The sequence below is a fragment of the Papaver somniferum genome, chromosome 11 (genome assembly GCF_003573695.1).
Source record: "Papaver somniferum cultivar HN1 chromosome 11, ASM357369v1, whole genome shotgun sequence".
Classification (NCBI taxonomy): Eukaryota; Viridiplantae; Streptophyta; class Magnoliopsida; order Ranunculales; family Papaveraceae; genus Papaver; species Papaver somniferum.
Genome location: NC_039368.1, coordinates 1,999,717 through 2,015,728, shown reverse-complemented (window position 1 = coordinate 2,015,728; position 16,012 = coordinate 1,999,717). Strand labels below are relative to the sequence as shown.

At 36.4% G+C, this 16,012-nt stretch overlaps 2 protein-coding genes across 7 annotated transcripts; one reads left to right on the top strand and one right to left on the bottom strand.

Moving 5' to 3' along the window:
* The first annotated feature begins 10,551 nt into the window (after positions 1 to 10,551).
* Positions 10,552 to 12,142, top strand: LOC113321925 (zinc finger A20 and AN1 domain-containing stress-associated protein 5-like). 2 transcript variants are annotated; one of them, XM_026569893.1, is made up of 2 exons: positions 10,552 to 10,820; positions 11,073 to 12,142. In XM_026569893.1, exon 2 carries the CDS (start codon positions 11,135 to 11,137, stop codon positions 11,681 to 11,683), a length of 549 nt encoding a protein of 182 aa, XP_026425678.1. In that variant the 5' UTR covers positions 10,552 to 10,820; positions 11,073 to 11,134; the 3' UTR covers positions 11,684 to 12,142. The 2 variants fall into 2 exon arrangements, with proteins under 2 accessions (XP_026425678.1, XP_026425677.1); XM_026569892.1 differs by having other exon boundaries at positions 10,587 to 10,820; positions 11,057 to 12,142.
* A 113-nt stretch (positions 12,143 to 12,255) lies between these two features.
* LOC113321924 lies at positions 12,256 to 15,462 on the bottom strand. 5 transcript variants are annotated; one of them, XR_003346916.1, is made up of 3 exons: positions 14,048 to 15,462; positions 13,355 to 13,466; positions 12,256 to 13,276 (listed from the first exon to the last, which is right to left on the bottom strand). XR_003346916.1 is itself a non-coding variant. In XM_026569891.1 (2 exons), the coding sequence occupies exon 1, from the start codon at positions 14,770 to 14,772 to the stop codon at positions 14,113 to 14,115; it is 660 nt and encodes a 219-aa protein (XP_026425676.1). In that variant the 5' UTR covers positions 14,773 to 15,462; the 3' UTR covers positions 13,490 to 13,842; positions 14,084 to 14,112. The 5 variants fall into 5 exon arrangements, 1 of the variants encoding a protein (XP_026425676.1); XR_003346918.1 differs by having other exon boundaries at positions 14,084 to 15,462; XR_003346917.1 differs by having other exon boundaries at positions 12,256 to 13,466; positions 14,084 to 15,462.
* Between the last annotated feature and the right edge of the window lie 550 nt (positions 15,463 to 16,012).

Genomic DNA, 16,012 nt, shown 5'->3' with positions numbered 1-16,012 from the left:
CTGGAAGATATATTAGTAAAGTATACATGTATACTAGCTAATATTGAGTTGTCATCCAAGAGGGATTTAAGTATATCAGTTGGATGAATGGACCAACTCCAGTATCCCGACTAATATAGTTACTCTCTGGAATGTAGCTATCACTTAGTTTTTCTTTTTTTTTCCTGTTTTCTTACCAAAAAAAAAAGTTGGATGTTATCAAACACATTAAACCTAAAAATTATTTCTAGAACATGATCAAGAACACATAATCATCTAAACCAAATTTTTCTAACATGTTCGATCAAGAACCCGAAAAACATTTCAATAACAAAAAATCATTTATTTACTCCAAGAACACAACCCATAACATTTCATTCAAAGAATGAAATCGAGAATAATTATATATGCGAACTTCTTCTTTTATTATTGAATTCGAAGCATTTGATAATATAGAAGGCTGAACTTTATTTTTCCACAACCAAACCTAGATCTTTTATGATATTTAATTTATAGATTTGGAGAGCTTAATAGACTACCTGCACAAGCAGTTTGTAATCGACAAACTTTACTAACTAGTAACGAAAAACTGTCACTGAATGATTAATTATTGGAATATCCGTTCATTTTAGACATTAAATTACAAAAGTAAAGATAAAAGAATTACATACTAAGATTCAGTCATAACTCATGAATCAAATTAATAAAGCACCAATATTTGAAACGAATATCTTTTTTTCTAATATATTCTTCTACAATTGTTTTATTTCTAATTAGCAACTACAACTAAAATAAATATAAGCGTAGTTTTAACTTATTTTTTTTCCCTTTGCCTACCAACCAGGGCTTGTAGGTAACATGCCCTTCCTCATAAACAAGGTTTACAGGACTTTTTTTTTATTTATTCTTTCCATTTCACTTAAAATCAAAATTAATGGAGAAAAGTATAAATGTAATATTAACTTAACGGTAAAATGATAGTTCATTGTTCCATTATAAGATCCCATTGCCAAAATACCATGGTGGGGAACTATGGCTATTGCTCAAACTAATTATCTTATATTTGTACATCAATAAAAAATCAATTCTTGAGCAAATTGATTCGCAAGTCTAGTTCAATTGTATTGTATTAGGCCACGCACTAAGATAGTGCATTTGGCTTAGCTTTAGCCACGTTATAGCGAGAGCCAACCACTATGAGCCATCACTTAGCTATAATGCGATGATATCTCTTGACTGGCTTAAAAGGGGAACATGTATATTCCTCGTTATAGCTATGCGATGCATGACAGAAACTTTTCTTTTTTTTTTTAATTTTTAATACTTTTGCTAAAGATTAGGAATTTTCCTATTTATTCATTCAAAACGGAATGTCGAATCTAAAAGACTTCAACTATTTGTGTGGATACTAAGTTCCCGTCATTCTAAGCTAAGAAATACATCTTTGTTGGGGTATTGTTATCTTGTGCACCAATGCATGAATGCATAAGAGATGATATTCATCTATATTAGAGAATGCAAAACCTCACTGTTTATAAATGCAAAATTAGAGAATCCATTCAAATTTTCATTCTTCAATACAAATTAACATTGTGTCTCACATTTTTTAATTATAATTTGCATTTCCTATACAACGATTAGCTATTACCCCGTGCTTATTGGCTCGGTATAATGAACTTATTGCCAAGCAAAATGGCCGACCATAATACATACTTGGCCTTAGGATTACAATACAAGATAAAGATTTAAAAAGTGGGAACAAATGTTGGATATTGCATTCACTCGACATCCAAGTCCCACGTTTAAAATCCCATATCCTAACAATTTGTATGTGCAACTTTTTGGCGAAGGACTTTTTTTTGATGCCGTTTGTGCATATTAAATATATAGCTACAGCCTACTAGCCCATCCATACCTACTTCCATATGGATTTCACAACGGCCTCTGCCTAACTCAACTTTCACAATCCTTTATTTGTTTATTTATTTCGGTGATATCTACAAATTAAATGGTTAACTAGTCATCTCTGCTTCAGACAGTCAAACAGTTCTACTTTTCTGAGGAGAAAAAATCCATGGCTGTTAATATGAGTATTAGTTTGCTGAGGAGGATATCATCTCTAACATTGATTGTGGTTGCCATTATCTAACAGTAAGAGATGTTCGCGGTTAGTTTTTTATGTGTTGAACTGTTGTCAGCTTCATCCATTCACTAGTGAATTGATTGTATCAACTAAACACAGACTATTCTAGATAACTGCTTTTAAAAGGTAAATGGCGAGGAAAAGGTAGGATATTGAATTTGTTGGGCAACCAAATTCCACGTTTCGAATCTCATATCCAACTAATTTTTTAGGCAGAACTTTTTGTCATTGTATGAAAAGAACTTCTTTAATGACGCCTGCATTTGTTGCTTTGCATAAGTACAAGGTACAGCTACAGCCTCCTAGCTTCCATTTTTCATTTTTTTTAATCGATATAAGATTTGACACTGAAAAAATATAAACTCAAGTCACAGATATCATAGCCTAACTTTATCGTTGCATTACGTGACATCTGTGCATGCTAACCCATCTCTACAGGTCTGTCAACAAAAACATAAACAACAAGTTTTTTCTTGTTGATTTCTATAGGCTCTTAGAAGATCCTCCATTTCTGATGTTCAAATTAAATGCTTGGATTCCTTGGCAGCAGTGGAAGTATGAACTGGTTTTAGGGATAAATCTTAGTGTTTTGATGTTAAGAAATGGGTATGTGTATTAGTGATGCTAATGTTCTAATTCTTTCTTAGTATGTCTAGAATGCTAGAGTTTGTTAAATTCCTTTTTGAATTGCCCTTTTAAAGTTACCCAGCTAGGGATTTTAATTTTTCTGCTTAATGGTTTCATGTTATTGATATATTTTATTTTGATTTGCTGAATTGTTTCCGGGTTTCCCTGCTTTAGGTTGTTAATAGAATTTTGTTCTTCTCATCTTTTGTTAAGGCTATTTGATTATATGAGTTGTTGTACTCTTTTGTTTGGTGAATAATGGGGTTTCCAATTGGATTTCCTTGACTTAAAGAAAATTTGAAAACTTTCATATGTGAATTCATTGGTTTTGGGATTTTATTGGGGAATTAAAAGATGTTTTAAACTGAAGTCTCTTAAATTGAGTTTTTATAGATTCTTAGTTTTTGAAGGTAAATGAAAACCTTCTAATTGTCCGTGTTCTAATTTTTAATTTGTCAGATGTTCCTGGAGGTCTTTTGGCAAGTTCCTTCGGTTTCTTGTGATTGTGTAGTAGTTGCATCAGTTGTGAATGATGTTGTATACTACTGTCTTTTGTTAATGTGAATGTTGTTTTAGCTCTTCTGCTTCTTTGTGTCTCTGTTCGAAGAAGGAATATGCTAGTTGGGTAGTTGATTCATATGTGATGGTAGCCTTGTTTTGACAATTCTTGCATGCTTTATGTTCTTTTTTAGATCTTTGTTCCTTAATGATTTTTTCTGCTTAATAGTATTGAGCCTTTTACATGTTCTTTCTTTTTTTTCTTTTGTCTCTTTATCTGAATTTATGAAGGATGCTTCAATCTAGATAGTTCTCTTTGTATGCCTGTGCCTACCTGAGTTGATTTATAAAGAAATAAAAAGAATGAAACAAACTGTCTGCTTGATTGAATAATTTGTTTTTTCTGCACACATTGATTCAGCCGTGATTGGTTTTATTGTTGGTCTCGTCAGCATTGTAATGTGTAAATCAAGGCGAATATGTATTTAAGATTGGTTAAATAGCAACATAATAAATCATAGTTAACTAAGAAGTTGAATAAAACCATAAACTTTATTTGTTATGTATGATGTGACTCTAGTGTTAGTTTAGGACCTGTTGTCGTCTTGAATAAAATGTTAAAACCTCTTTTAATCTTCTGGTTTGCATTTTGAGTTGTCTTCCTTCCGAATACATGTGTCCAAATGAAGATTTCCTCCTCAGTTTCCAACCCTAAGCTCCTCTGATCAATCCAAGACCTTCAGGTAAGTCCTCTTAAGCTGTTAGTTTTTTTATCCTCCTTTCCAAGTTGTTATCTTTGCTTTACCACTTTTCTAACCTTCCTGCTATTTTAGTACGTAGTTTTTGCTGGCTATCTGTTCGCAATAGTAGCAAGTGTGTAATAGGTGTTTCGAATCTGTTCTACTTTCAAGACTGCAGTCTCTAGGAGTTGCTTGTTACATCCTTTTCACGAATATTCAGTAGTTTTGTAGGACTGAACTAAAGGTTTCTCCACCTTCTATTTCTTATAATTTTCTTTGTAACCGTTGCATTATAAAGCACACCTTCTCAGTTAAGTTGTAATGCAATTTTGTAAGTGCTGTTTTATAAAGCACGCCTTTAGGCTATAGAACTTTACATCACTCATATAGGTTTAATTGGTTTTAAAAAAATATTTCTTGTAAGTGTTGTAATATGAAGCACACCTTCAAGTTTCATAATTTTGAACTCTTGTATTTTCTCTGTTGGGAGTAGTCAGGTGTTTACAAACAAAATCAACTACATCAACAAACAACCTTATATCAACCTACTCATCTTTTAGCTCATCCCATTCACTCAGCCAAGTCATATTTACACAATTTGAACCTTCACCAATCTTCAAACCCAAAGCAACTAAACCAAAGATGAACTTCTTAGCTTGGAATTGTCAGGGAATCAACAATCCAACTACAATACAACATCTAAAGGATATAACATCATTACACAAGCCCGATATTTTATTCCTCTCTGAAACTTTAGCCAATGAACGACATATGTCAGGACTTGCTCAATCTCTTCAATTCCAAAACCTAACCTCAGTTCCCAAAGTTGGTCGAAGAGAAGGACTATGTCTCATGGGGAACAACCTAAACGTTCGAGTTTTACTTCAATCCCAAAGCTACATCCACGTCCTTATTACTCCTCCAACCCCAGTATAACCATGGCTCTGCACAGGCATATATGGTCCTCCACACATAGATGCAAGAATTGATCTTTGGCAAGACTTTCCATCAATCTTCCCTAATATCAACAACTCAACCTCCTGGCTGCTGATAGGTGACTTTAATGACATAATGGACCAATCGAAAAAAAAAAGGTGGAAGACAAATCACATATGGTCAGACTCAGCCGTTCCTAACAATGATGGATCAAATGGGATTCATTGATTTAGGATTTCGAGGGGATCCATACACTTGGAAAAACAATCAGCAAGGTCAAGACAACATCATGGAAAGATTAGACAGGGCAATTGCAACCCAACATTGGCGTATGGAAAAACCCCATGCAGGAGTCACTCACCTACCACGTTTTGCACCTGATCACGCCCCCATCCTACTGCACACCAAAGCAATAGACTGGCAGGGCCAAAAAAATTACAAGTTTGAGCATCTCTGGCTGACACATCAACAACTCAAGCAAGTTGTTGAATTGACATGGACTCAACAAAGTGATTCAGATTCTGGCCTAGACCTTCAGCTAAGGTTAATCACAACAGGACAAACTCTGATGGAGCGGAACGAGGGTACATCTGGACATCTTCCAAAATTAATTTGCCAATGAACAACACAAATTAATCACGCACAACATCAGTGTGCTATTCAAACGGGCGAAGAACTAGACTATTGGATATATCAAGAAAAAGAGCTGCGAAATCAACGCCTAACCCTACTCCAATGTCATGCAACATACTGGCAGAAAAGGTCCAGAATCCAATGTCTCCAATCAGGGGACAATAATACGACTTTCTTCCATACCAAAGCAACCATCCACCGAAGCCGCAACAACGTAAAAAAACTACAAGATCAGCAAAACAACTGGGTCAACGATAAAGATCAGGTTATTCAGATCGTATTGGACCATTTCACTTCCCAATACACGACCCCAAATACAACAATAGATAAAGATCTGCTCAATGTGACATGCTCTCAGCAGATGTAACAGTGAAAGAAATTAAGCAAGCTATGTTCTCCATTAATTCTGAAAGTACTCCTGTATCGGACGGATACACCAGTAAGTTTTTAAAAAAAATTTAGGATACCACTCACCCGCAACTTATATCTATGGTCAGAAGTTTTTTCAATTCCTTAAACATTCACCCTCTCATGAATCACACAAACATAACATTAATTCCAAAAGTAGACAATCCAACCAAACCATCCCAATTAAGACCTATCAGCCTATGCAATGTCAGCTACAAAATCATATCCAAAATCCTAATCAACCGATTACGCCCCCTTCTCCCATTCTTAATAAGCCCATATCAAAGTGCCTTTGTGCCTCAAAGATCAATTCATGATAACATAGCAATTCCCAGAGAGCTTTTCCACCACATCAAAACCTCATCAATCACTAAAGATCCCAAAATAGCTCTAAAGCTGGATATCCAGAAAGCTTATGATAGCCTTGATTGGGGTTTCATCAAAAAAGCTTTTATAAAACTGGGCTTTCCATCAATTTTTGTGGAATATATCATGCTATGTATCAAGTCAGTCACTTACTCAGTTAGCATCAATGGTACGCCACATGGATTCATCACACCTACCAGGGGCATCAGACAAGTAATCCCATATCTTCCTACATTTTCATTATATGTGCGGAAATTCTCTCTACAAATCTTTGCAATCTCGAAGCTAAAAATATGGTTCGGCGTCTCCGAATATCAAAAAAGGCATCACCCATTTTACATCTAATGTATGCTGATGATCTCCTCATCACTTACAAAGCTAGCCAGGTGGGTAATAATCACCTAAAGAGGATACTTCAATCATACAGCTCCTCAGGTGGTCAAATGATCAACACATTGAAATCAAAATCATTCACCATCCGAGGCTACAACAACATAACTTAGACTCTCTACTCCAATTTTTTGACATGCCAACCACATCAATCCCACCTATATATTTTGGAGTTCAATTCAAACATCGGAGAAACTTTCGACACATCTTCGAACCACTTCTTCAACGAATGGCTCGTAAAGCTCAAGGATGGATTAAAAAATGCCTTAACCAGACTGGAAGGCTAGTTCTCATTAAGACCTCTCTAACACTGAAATCCAATCACCTTATGCAAACCCATATTTCCCCTACTCATGTGCACAAACAAATTGATCGGATCACTAGGAATTTTTTCTGGGGACATGATTCATCGGTTAAAAAACTTCACCCAATAGGATGGAACAAGCTAAACAAGCCAATAACGGAAGGAGGACTCAGAATCAGAAAGAGCATCCATCACAACAAAGCTTTATTCATGAAAAGGATATGGAACATTAACGACCATCCGCATTCCATTTAAACCGGCCTTTTCAACGAGAAATACCTCTAGTATCAACCAATATTCCAAGGTGAGATCACAGTTCCTTCTACAGCTAGCCCGCAATGGAAACAAATGGTCTCTCTCATACATTTTGTAACAACATTTATTTTACCGAATAGGAAATGGTTTAGACACACCTATCCAAGCTAATTGGATACCACACTTTCAAAACCTTGATCCTAACCAATGCTACCCTATACAATCTGTAGCGGATCTAATTGACCCTTTTTTCTCATAACTGGAGACATGATCAGCTAAACAATCTCTCACCAAATGCCATCCAACACATCCTAAATATCCACCTTTCTCCTGACATCACCCCGGACAAAATATTGTGGCCCCAGTCTAAATCAGGAAACTACACCCGGGTATAGTTGTCTAATCCAACAAGATAACCTCTCACATCCAACCCCCCTCCCAACAACCAAATTTTTACGGACATTACCATGTCCACCAAAAATTCAGCTTTTCTTGTGGAAAGCTATCAATGAAAGTTTACCAACTTTATCTAAGTTACATCACATCAACCTCTCCACTTCAAACCTTTACCCATGCTGCAACTCCGAGCCAGAAACAGCTGAACACATGCCTATTCACTGCCCGGTTGCGATGTCAACTTGGACCAGCCTTTCTATCCACATATCTACAATCCAACCCCAAGGTAACAACCAACCAATTACCTTAAACCCCCAAACAACAATTTCACAAATTCTGCAAACATGGGGAAATACCTCCTATATCACATCATGTTGTTTACTATTATGGTCACTCTGGTCGACCATAAATGAACTCGTGTTCGATCAAAAACAATCCACTCATACAGACATCCTGGCAAGATCTTTCGCACATCAACAAGAATTTGAATGGACAAAAAAGATTTCTCCGCCAGTTCTCCTTGGGGAACCACCTCCTAGAACTACAACAAACATAGTGAGGAAAACTACAACCATTGAAGTGGGTTAATGCAATCCGGCACCGGATTGGATTAAAGTAAACATTGATGGGGCAGCTAAAGGCCACCAGGATATAGCAGGAGCAGGGTTCATTTGCAGGGACTAGAACGCGCAAACAGTAATGGCTTTAGCTCAACCTTTAGGATTAACCACGACGCTTACCGCAGAGACATGGGCAACAGTTTTAGCAACAAGAACTCCGAATGCAAGAAGATGGACTAAGGTATTATTTGAGACGGATTCTGAGAACCTCATACACTTCATTAAATCTCCAAAGGAATCCCGCTGGTATATTTCAGAAATGATTGCAGAAATTAAGCACCGAATGCGTCAAATTCCATGTTGTACTATTCAGCACAACTATAGAGAAGGAAACCAAGCAGCACACGGTCTAGCAAATTATGCGGCAGGCGGTAGCCAAGCTGACAACTACTCAACCTCAATATGGGACCACGCAAACCCGTCTTTTTTTAACCAAATTTTACTAAGCGACTCTAGGGGAGTCCCCTTCCCCGTGTAATAACAATTTAGTTGTTTTCTTTATATACCTATGCATGCTTCAAAAAGAAAAAAAAGAGAAAGAAAAAAAAAACAAATATGACAATGCAGTGATATAACATCCTTGGTGTTAATTTTTCTGAGCAGACTCAACCAGCTAGACCGGCTTGCTCCACCGTTAATCGATAAATCAGTGTTATTATAGTATAGTGGTAAAGTTACTCGAAAATGATACTAGTGGTCTGAGCTTAAAATTCGATAGCACTAAATTCTTTACTGATTCGGATAAAATAATAAAAAAGATCAATCCTCACTTATGAAAATCGATCCACCTACTGCTCCGTTTAATCGATCTACACAACTCCACTATCCTAAGTTTTTTCTATTTCCTAGCCCCTTTTTTCTTGCCTAGTTTTGTTTTGATTTGATTAGTGAATTTAATGGTTTGTTTCCTCCATTTTACCTGTACTTTGCTGTTCGTAATGCTAATATCAGTGTGCACACTTTCCGTATTATAATGATGGATAGGACCTAAAATAAAACTTAAAGATAAGATAAGATGATGTCCATCATCTACTCAACCACAATTCACATCATTATCACCCTTAAATTATGCTGAAAATCATCTTAAGAAACAAATAATAATAATAATTTTACAACAACCCAAAATTCTTAATACTACCATTTTTTTCGTATTCAAAATCGGCTGCATGAATAATGAATGATATTTATTCCGAATGTCTGCCTGACAACAAACCATATGGAGAGGAGAAATATGGCCGATGGCTCTCAAGTCTTAAGTACCCCCCAGTTTTGACACGGTCTTTCATTTGGCGGTCAACTCATGGCATGAGTCAGTCAGAAGCAGTCAACATCCTGATTTAAATTTTTTAATAATTCAAAATTGATAGAATATTAAGTTATCACGGGCTATTTATGTTCAGCCCATCCTATTTTTGTCTTTTTAAAAGCCCAATTGTAGTTTGGGTTGGTATCATGGAGAAGATTCATTTTAATACAGTAGGAGGCAAGATATGATGATCATGTCATCATCAATCATGTGAAATGATTGATAATCCAACTCATGTGATATGGTCCCACTAAAACCGAAAGCTGAATGTGGGACCATGTGACTCCTTATAAGCCTATAAAGAGGGTTGTCTGCCGTCTGGTCTGGTGTAGGTTGTGACTTTCTCCAACGTCATTGACTCATTTTTAGTATGCCATGTTACTTAGTTATCCGACTCTTAGTTCAGGGTTCGATGCAGCTAATGGGGTACCTGATCTGGCCACCTCCGGTTGAAATGTAATAGCCGACCCAAATGCTATACCAGCTGTGATCTGTGGGATCGAAAAGATCACATAGCACATTCAATTTATTAGACGCTCTATCAAAATTGCACACGGCTCTGCGCCTAGTACACTACAACTCATAATTGGTTGTTGGCTTTTTAAATTGAAAATACTTACTTTTACTCGTGCTTTCATTCACTTCCTTCCTTCTTATCAGCACTTGATTTTGCCGACAACAGTCGGCCGGTGAGACAGAACGGTGGTGCCACGTGGCACGGTAATCATCCACATGTATCTACCAAAGAAACCAACACCAGAACAAAAGCTAAGAATATTTTTGTAGAAAGAGAAAGAGAAAGACGACGATGATGGCTAGGGGATAAGTATCTAGAATCTTGGCAAAATTATTTAAAAAAAGAAAAAGAATTATTTATTTATTTTAAATAAAAGAGAAAAGTTGGTTGTTTAGGTGAAGGAGGTGAGAAATTCAGTGGTTTAGCGTGGAGGAAAAGATTAGGATGAACAAAAAAACGGCCTTTTTCTTTAATTAATTAATTCATTAAATTACTCCCATAAAGTTACAATATTTAATTCCAGTCTGTCTTTGTTTTCTCTCGTAATAAATAAATATAAAAATCTCCTTTCTCTCTTCTATAATTCTTTCATTTCATTTCATTTCTCTCATTTTATCGTTCTCCCAGAAGCTCAGGAAGGAAGATTTCTTTTCCCGATCAACTGATTCAATCTTCAAATTCTTGAATCAATCAATCAATCAGGTTTGTAATCTATATCCTCCTCCTCCTTCTGATTATCATGTTGTATTTTGATGAAAATTCTTGATTATCTTTATGAAATTGAGTTTTTCTTTTATTTTTTTAAAGATTTTTTTCTATTTTTTATCAGTAGATTAGGATTTAGACCGATTTTTTACCTCAGGTTGCTGTCGATATTTGATTATTTGATTGAATTTTGGACTAATTGATTTTTTATTTTATTTTAATTTTGGTTTCAGAAATTTGGATTTTCAGAACTTTTTAGATTCATCAGCTGATCGGATTACAGAGAAAAATACACACAAGAATCTTAAGATATGGCAGAAGAACAGAGATGTCAAGCACAACCAGAAGGACATATACTATGTGCAAACAATTGTGGCTTCTTCGGGAGTCCGGCGACGTTAAATCTTTGTTCTAAATGTTACCGAGATCACCGTCTCACCGAAGAACAAGCTTCGTCGGCGAAATTCGCCGTTGAGAAATCACTAGCAGGTCCAGCTACCATCCCATCTCCTTCATCCTCTCCCGCAACAGCTACAACAAAATTGTACTCTGAGCCGGCTTTAGTGCTACCTTCATCATCATCGTCGCCGTCTTCATCTGAATTTAGAAATCCTTCACCTGTTGTTGCCAATCCGGTTGTAGCTTCACCGGCGGTTGCAGCGAAACCAAACAGATGCTTAACATGTAACAAAAGAGTTGGATTGACGGGATTCAAATGCAAATGTGGAATTACATTTTGTTCGACACACAGGTATCCAGAACAACATGGGTGCACATTTGATTACAAAGCTGTTGGAAGAGATGCAATCATCAAAGCGAATCCGATCGTTAAAGCCGAGAAGCTCGAGAACAAGATTTGAACAAGACAACAAAAAGCTGGAAATTGGGTATATTTGAATTTGAATTGTTCTCTGTATTTTATTAATCAGAATGATTTGATTTTATGATTTGGTGGATGACCGGAATGAAAACGATCCGTTGTCCGGTCGGGTAAAAATTTGAGAGCAATGAGAGGTAGTATTTATTATCAGAGCCTGAGACTAATGTGCAGTGCAGTGCAGTGCAGATGTTGTTAAAATCATGTCTTCTGCCTTTAGATTAGATTATGGAATCATGGTATTGTCAATGGCTATGTATATGTATCTCTCTAGCTCCTCCTCTGTACTGGTTTATGTAAAACCACTTTCCTTTCTCTTCCTTTTTTAATTATCTCATGTTGCTTGTGTAAATTTCATTTCCTTTGGGTTATAGTTTCTTGGCTTCTGTTCATTGAATGCCATATATTTTGGCAAATTGATAGGCTTCAGGGTTCAATGCAAGTTGAGCATTGTTTTGTGTGTTTTGGCAATTTCAAATTTGGCTAGTTGACACAAGTAGTGCGTCATTTTGCTTCACACTGAGATGCAAACGCCCAACATGGAAAGTTTCGAGCTCAGGTTTAAATTTGGTGCCGACGAATTTAGGTCACTGATAAAGAATTTGGGGCATCGTCAGGGTTTTCCTACCTTAACTTGAAAGTCTCGTCTTGACCTTTCAATTTCTCTGCATTCATACTCGGCCATAATGGTAGGTGATGCTGGGTCAAAGAAAACGCGTTATGAAGTTTGTAGGGAAAGAAAAAAGGTTTCAAACTTTTGAAGCGTTGGAACTCCACCCATAGAGTTATTAAGAAAGGTCTCCCTCGAAAACTGCTATCTTTTGCAATTTCCAATGCGTTATTGCCGTTTAAGCTGAAATTGAATACGACCACCACCACAGAAAAACAAAAAAGAATTAGCTGTTCTTGAAAGCAATTCCAAGGGATATACATAGATGCAAGATAAAGATTGAGAAGGAATGCTTTGGATGAAGGAAAGAGTGATATTTTGGGTCATTGAAGGCTTGAAAGATATTGACATCCGCTAAAGCTTTTTGCTGCCTTCTTTCTCATTATTGTTCATTGTTCCATATAGAAAAACTACCCTATGGTGTTTTAAAAATGACTTGTACATAATTAGGCAAGAGTACTGTATCTGGCTAATGCATTGTCCACTTACAAGGTGTAAACATGGGGTTCAATCTGCCTAAAAGCAGCAGTCAGTTCTTGAGACCACATCAGGTAGTGTGGATGCGCTAGTGCTTCATCTTTGAGACATGTTTCTATTTTCCAGTCTCGAGTTTCAGCAAAACTCAAACTTCCAACCTTTAGTGGCAGGAAAAACCCCAACTTACCCATACTCGCAAAACACAACACAATCCAGAATAAACCTCTAGATTCCACAAAATTCCAATATTCTTCACAAAAACTCAAAAGCAACCCACAGTGGGGTTTTCTGTAGGTTCTTATATCTGCCTTGGCAGCTCTTGCAACACCATGAAGACGCCCAGTTCTCCTAACCGCAATGATAATCATATAGATGCCAATAGCTAGTTGCAGTATGAAAGCTTATTGAGAAAAAGAGCCGGACTGTAGACTGTTAATGAGAGATATATCAGAACAGAGCATACTACGGATATTTGCGAAGCTATCCTTCATCTAATTTCTATCTTACCATGTTGCCATGCAATACACAGAACCAATATACACATCCTTTTTCTCAATCGAGGCATACCCTGCTCGGAGTATACACCGTTTGGAAGTTTCGCAATTGGACTTCATGAATCCTACACACCAATTGTAGATAAACATGGCAATAATGAAAATTCAAACAACTGGATCATGACATATATTCTTCATGCTGTTCATACGAATGACATGACACAATTTTTACTAGATATAACGAAACATGTATAAACCAAAAGGCACTATGTAAGCTGTAAATATGTGAATTCAGATATTCTACGCACAGGTAGTACTACACAAAATCCATCAGTTCTTAAGCAGCTTTAGTAATTTAACTGACCTTGGAATATTCATAAGTTTGGGAGCTTCTTGCTCATGCTTAATTACAAACTTCTCCTAAAAAAGACTAGTCTACCATTGTTGAAAATGTGCTTACAGGAAGTGCTTTCCTTAATCAGACCTCTGGAGACTAAAATCCTGATAACAGAACACCTAGGGATAAATCATATTTTCTCTTTAAAACTATCCAAACATCTTATACAGTAGTTGAGAAAACGATGATACTGATAATAAAGCTGACTCCATGACATTTTTCTTTATGTTGTCCATAGACAAAAGGTGACACAATTTTCATTTGGTAAATAATAAAACAAGAATAAAAAGGAGGGGAAAGATTATGTACACTGTATTATGCATGTAAATCAGATGATCTACATACCGGCACGTGTATCCATCTCATAAAATCCTTCAGTTCCGAACTAGGTCTTGATAACTCAGCTGACCAAGGAATACCTTCATTAATTCAGGAACCTCTAGCTCATAATCATGCACAAACTTGTCCAAAAAAGACTTGTTCGCCATTACGGAAAGTGATCTTAGAGAAAGAATATCCTTAATCAGACCTCTGAAGAGTAAGATCCTGATAACAGAACACCTAGGAAGACTCCTCTCCTTCAAGCTACAATCCAAAACTTTCGGGCTATCAGCAATACTTGATGAATCGCAACCCATATCATTCACAAGGAAATTCATAACCGCCATAATCTTCTTCTCATAGGTCATCATACAACGAGGACTTTTCCTAAATGCAGACTGAATTTGATCCTCAGACCACCCCCATCTCTTGTAAACATCCAGCTTTTTTATCCAATTGGCTTCACTCATTGACGCAAATCCATGTATAGCTATAAGAAATGTAATTTTCCAAGGATCAAAACCCATTTCTTTAACCTTCTCTACAATCTCTTTAAATCTATCCGCATCTCCAGTAAATGTAATTGGTTGGGGGGTAAGAAGCTTAGATGTATTAGCTTGAGGGACACCTGCACTCCTCAAAAGCTCTAGGTTGAGTATCACTTTTTTAAGTTGGCAATGACTCATAATCCAAGGATTTCGCATAATAATCATTTTAATGACGTTTTGGTCAGATTGAACTATGCTCTTGAGGATATCAAAGGTAGGGATAATTTCTTTATTAAGACTACGCCTCAGGATCTTTGGGTCATTTCATTTAAGATGAAGTTGGCAAGGTGAAGTCCATAAAGCCCTTTGGATTTGAAAAAAAATCAAATTTGGGCTTGAGGGTTTTGTGAGGATTAGATGAGAGGATGGCTGGGTGTCTAGGGATTAGTTTAGAAATGTGGGGTTCGGTGAATCCTTCTGCTTTCAGTAAAGCTAAGACTGAATCTGGTTTGATTTGGGTTTTGAATTTGAGTTTTTTAGAAGCAGAAATTGCTTCATTTTTCAGATAGTCCACATGAATTAACCAGATAAGAAACTACAAATGAAGAATCATAATCAGAAGAGGAAGTAACATAACCATCAGTAGCAGTAGTAGTAACGAAGGAAGAGTAGATGGAAGTAACCCTAGAATTTGAAATTACAGAAACATTTTGATTTTGTATTCCGAAGAGAAAATACTTAGCTGCCAATGAAGAAGAAGAAGAATCTCCATTGATGACCGCCCTCTTGAGAGTTGCACCAAATTTACACCACACTGATCGAAACATCTGAGCTTAACCAGGATTATTTTTCCAGCAAATTCTTTTATACGGGGGCCGACTTCTTCGCCTAAGATTTACAAGGAAACTTACCGGGGATTCGTGGACCACATTTTTGATCCTAAAATACTAAACTAGGGGGCTTTGATGTAGAATTTTAAAGGTGGAAATTATGAGTACAGAGGATTGGGTGGAATTCTATGTTTGGTTGCCCAAATTCTTGGAATTACGTTTTGGACTTGAATCACTTTTCGAGCTCCCTCCACATGAGTCCGACCCCTCTCCTTAAATGTTCCGTGAAATTTATCAAGGGATTTATGGATCCACCTGTTTTTAACTCCAAATTCATATATTTACAATTTTAAGATTCTTAGTGCAATGCCAAACAATAATGGACTTTAACACAAGAGAATTCCATGTATCCTATGAATTTCTGAATTACCAAACATACGAGGGATTTAACTACGTGAATCCATAGGATTATAAATTCCTTGAAATTATGAATTCCGCAAACAAGCCAATTATATGTATACAATTTTAAAATTCTGAGAATAATGCCAACTAGTACATGGATTTTAAAATTAGAAAACTTCAAAAATCGTAGATGTTTTAATTGAGTTCCCAAACATATGATAGATTTACATGAA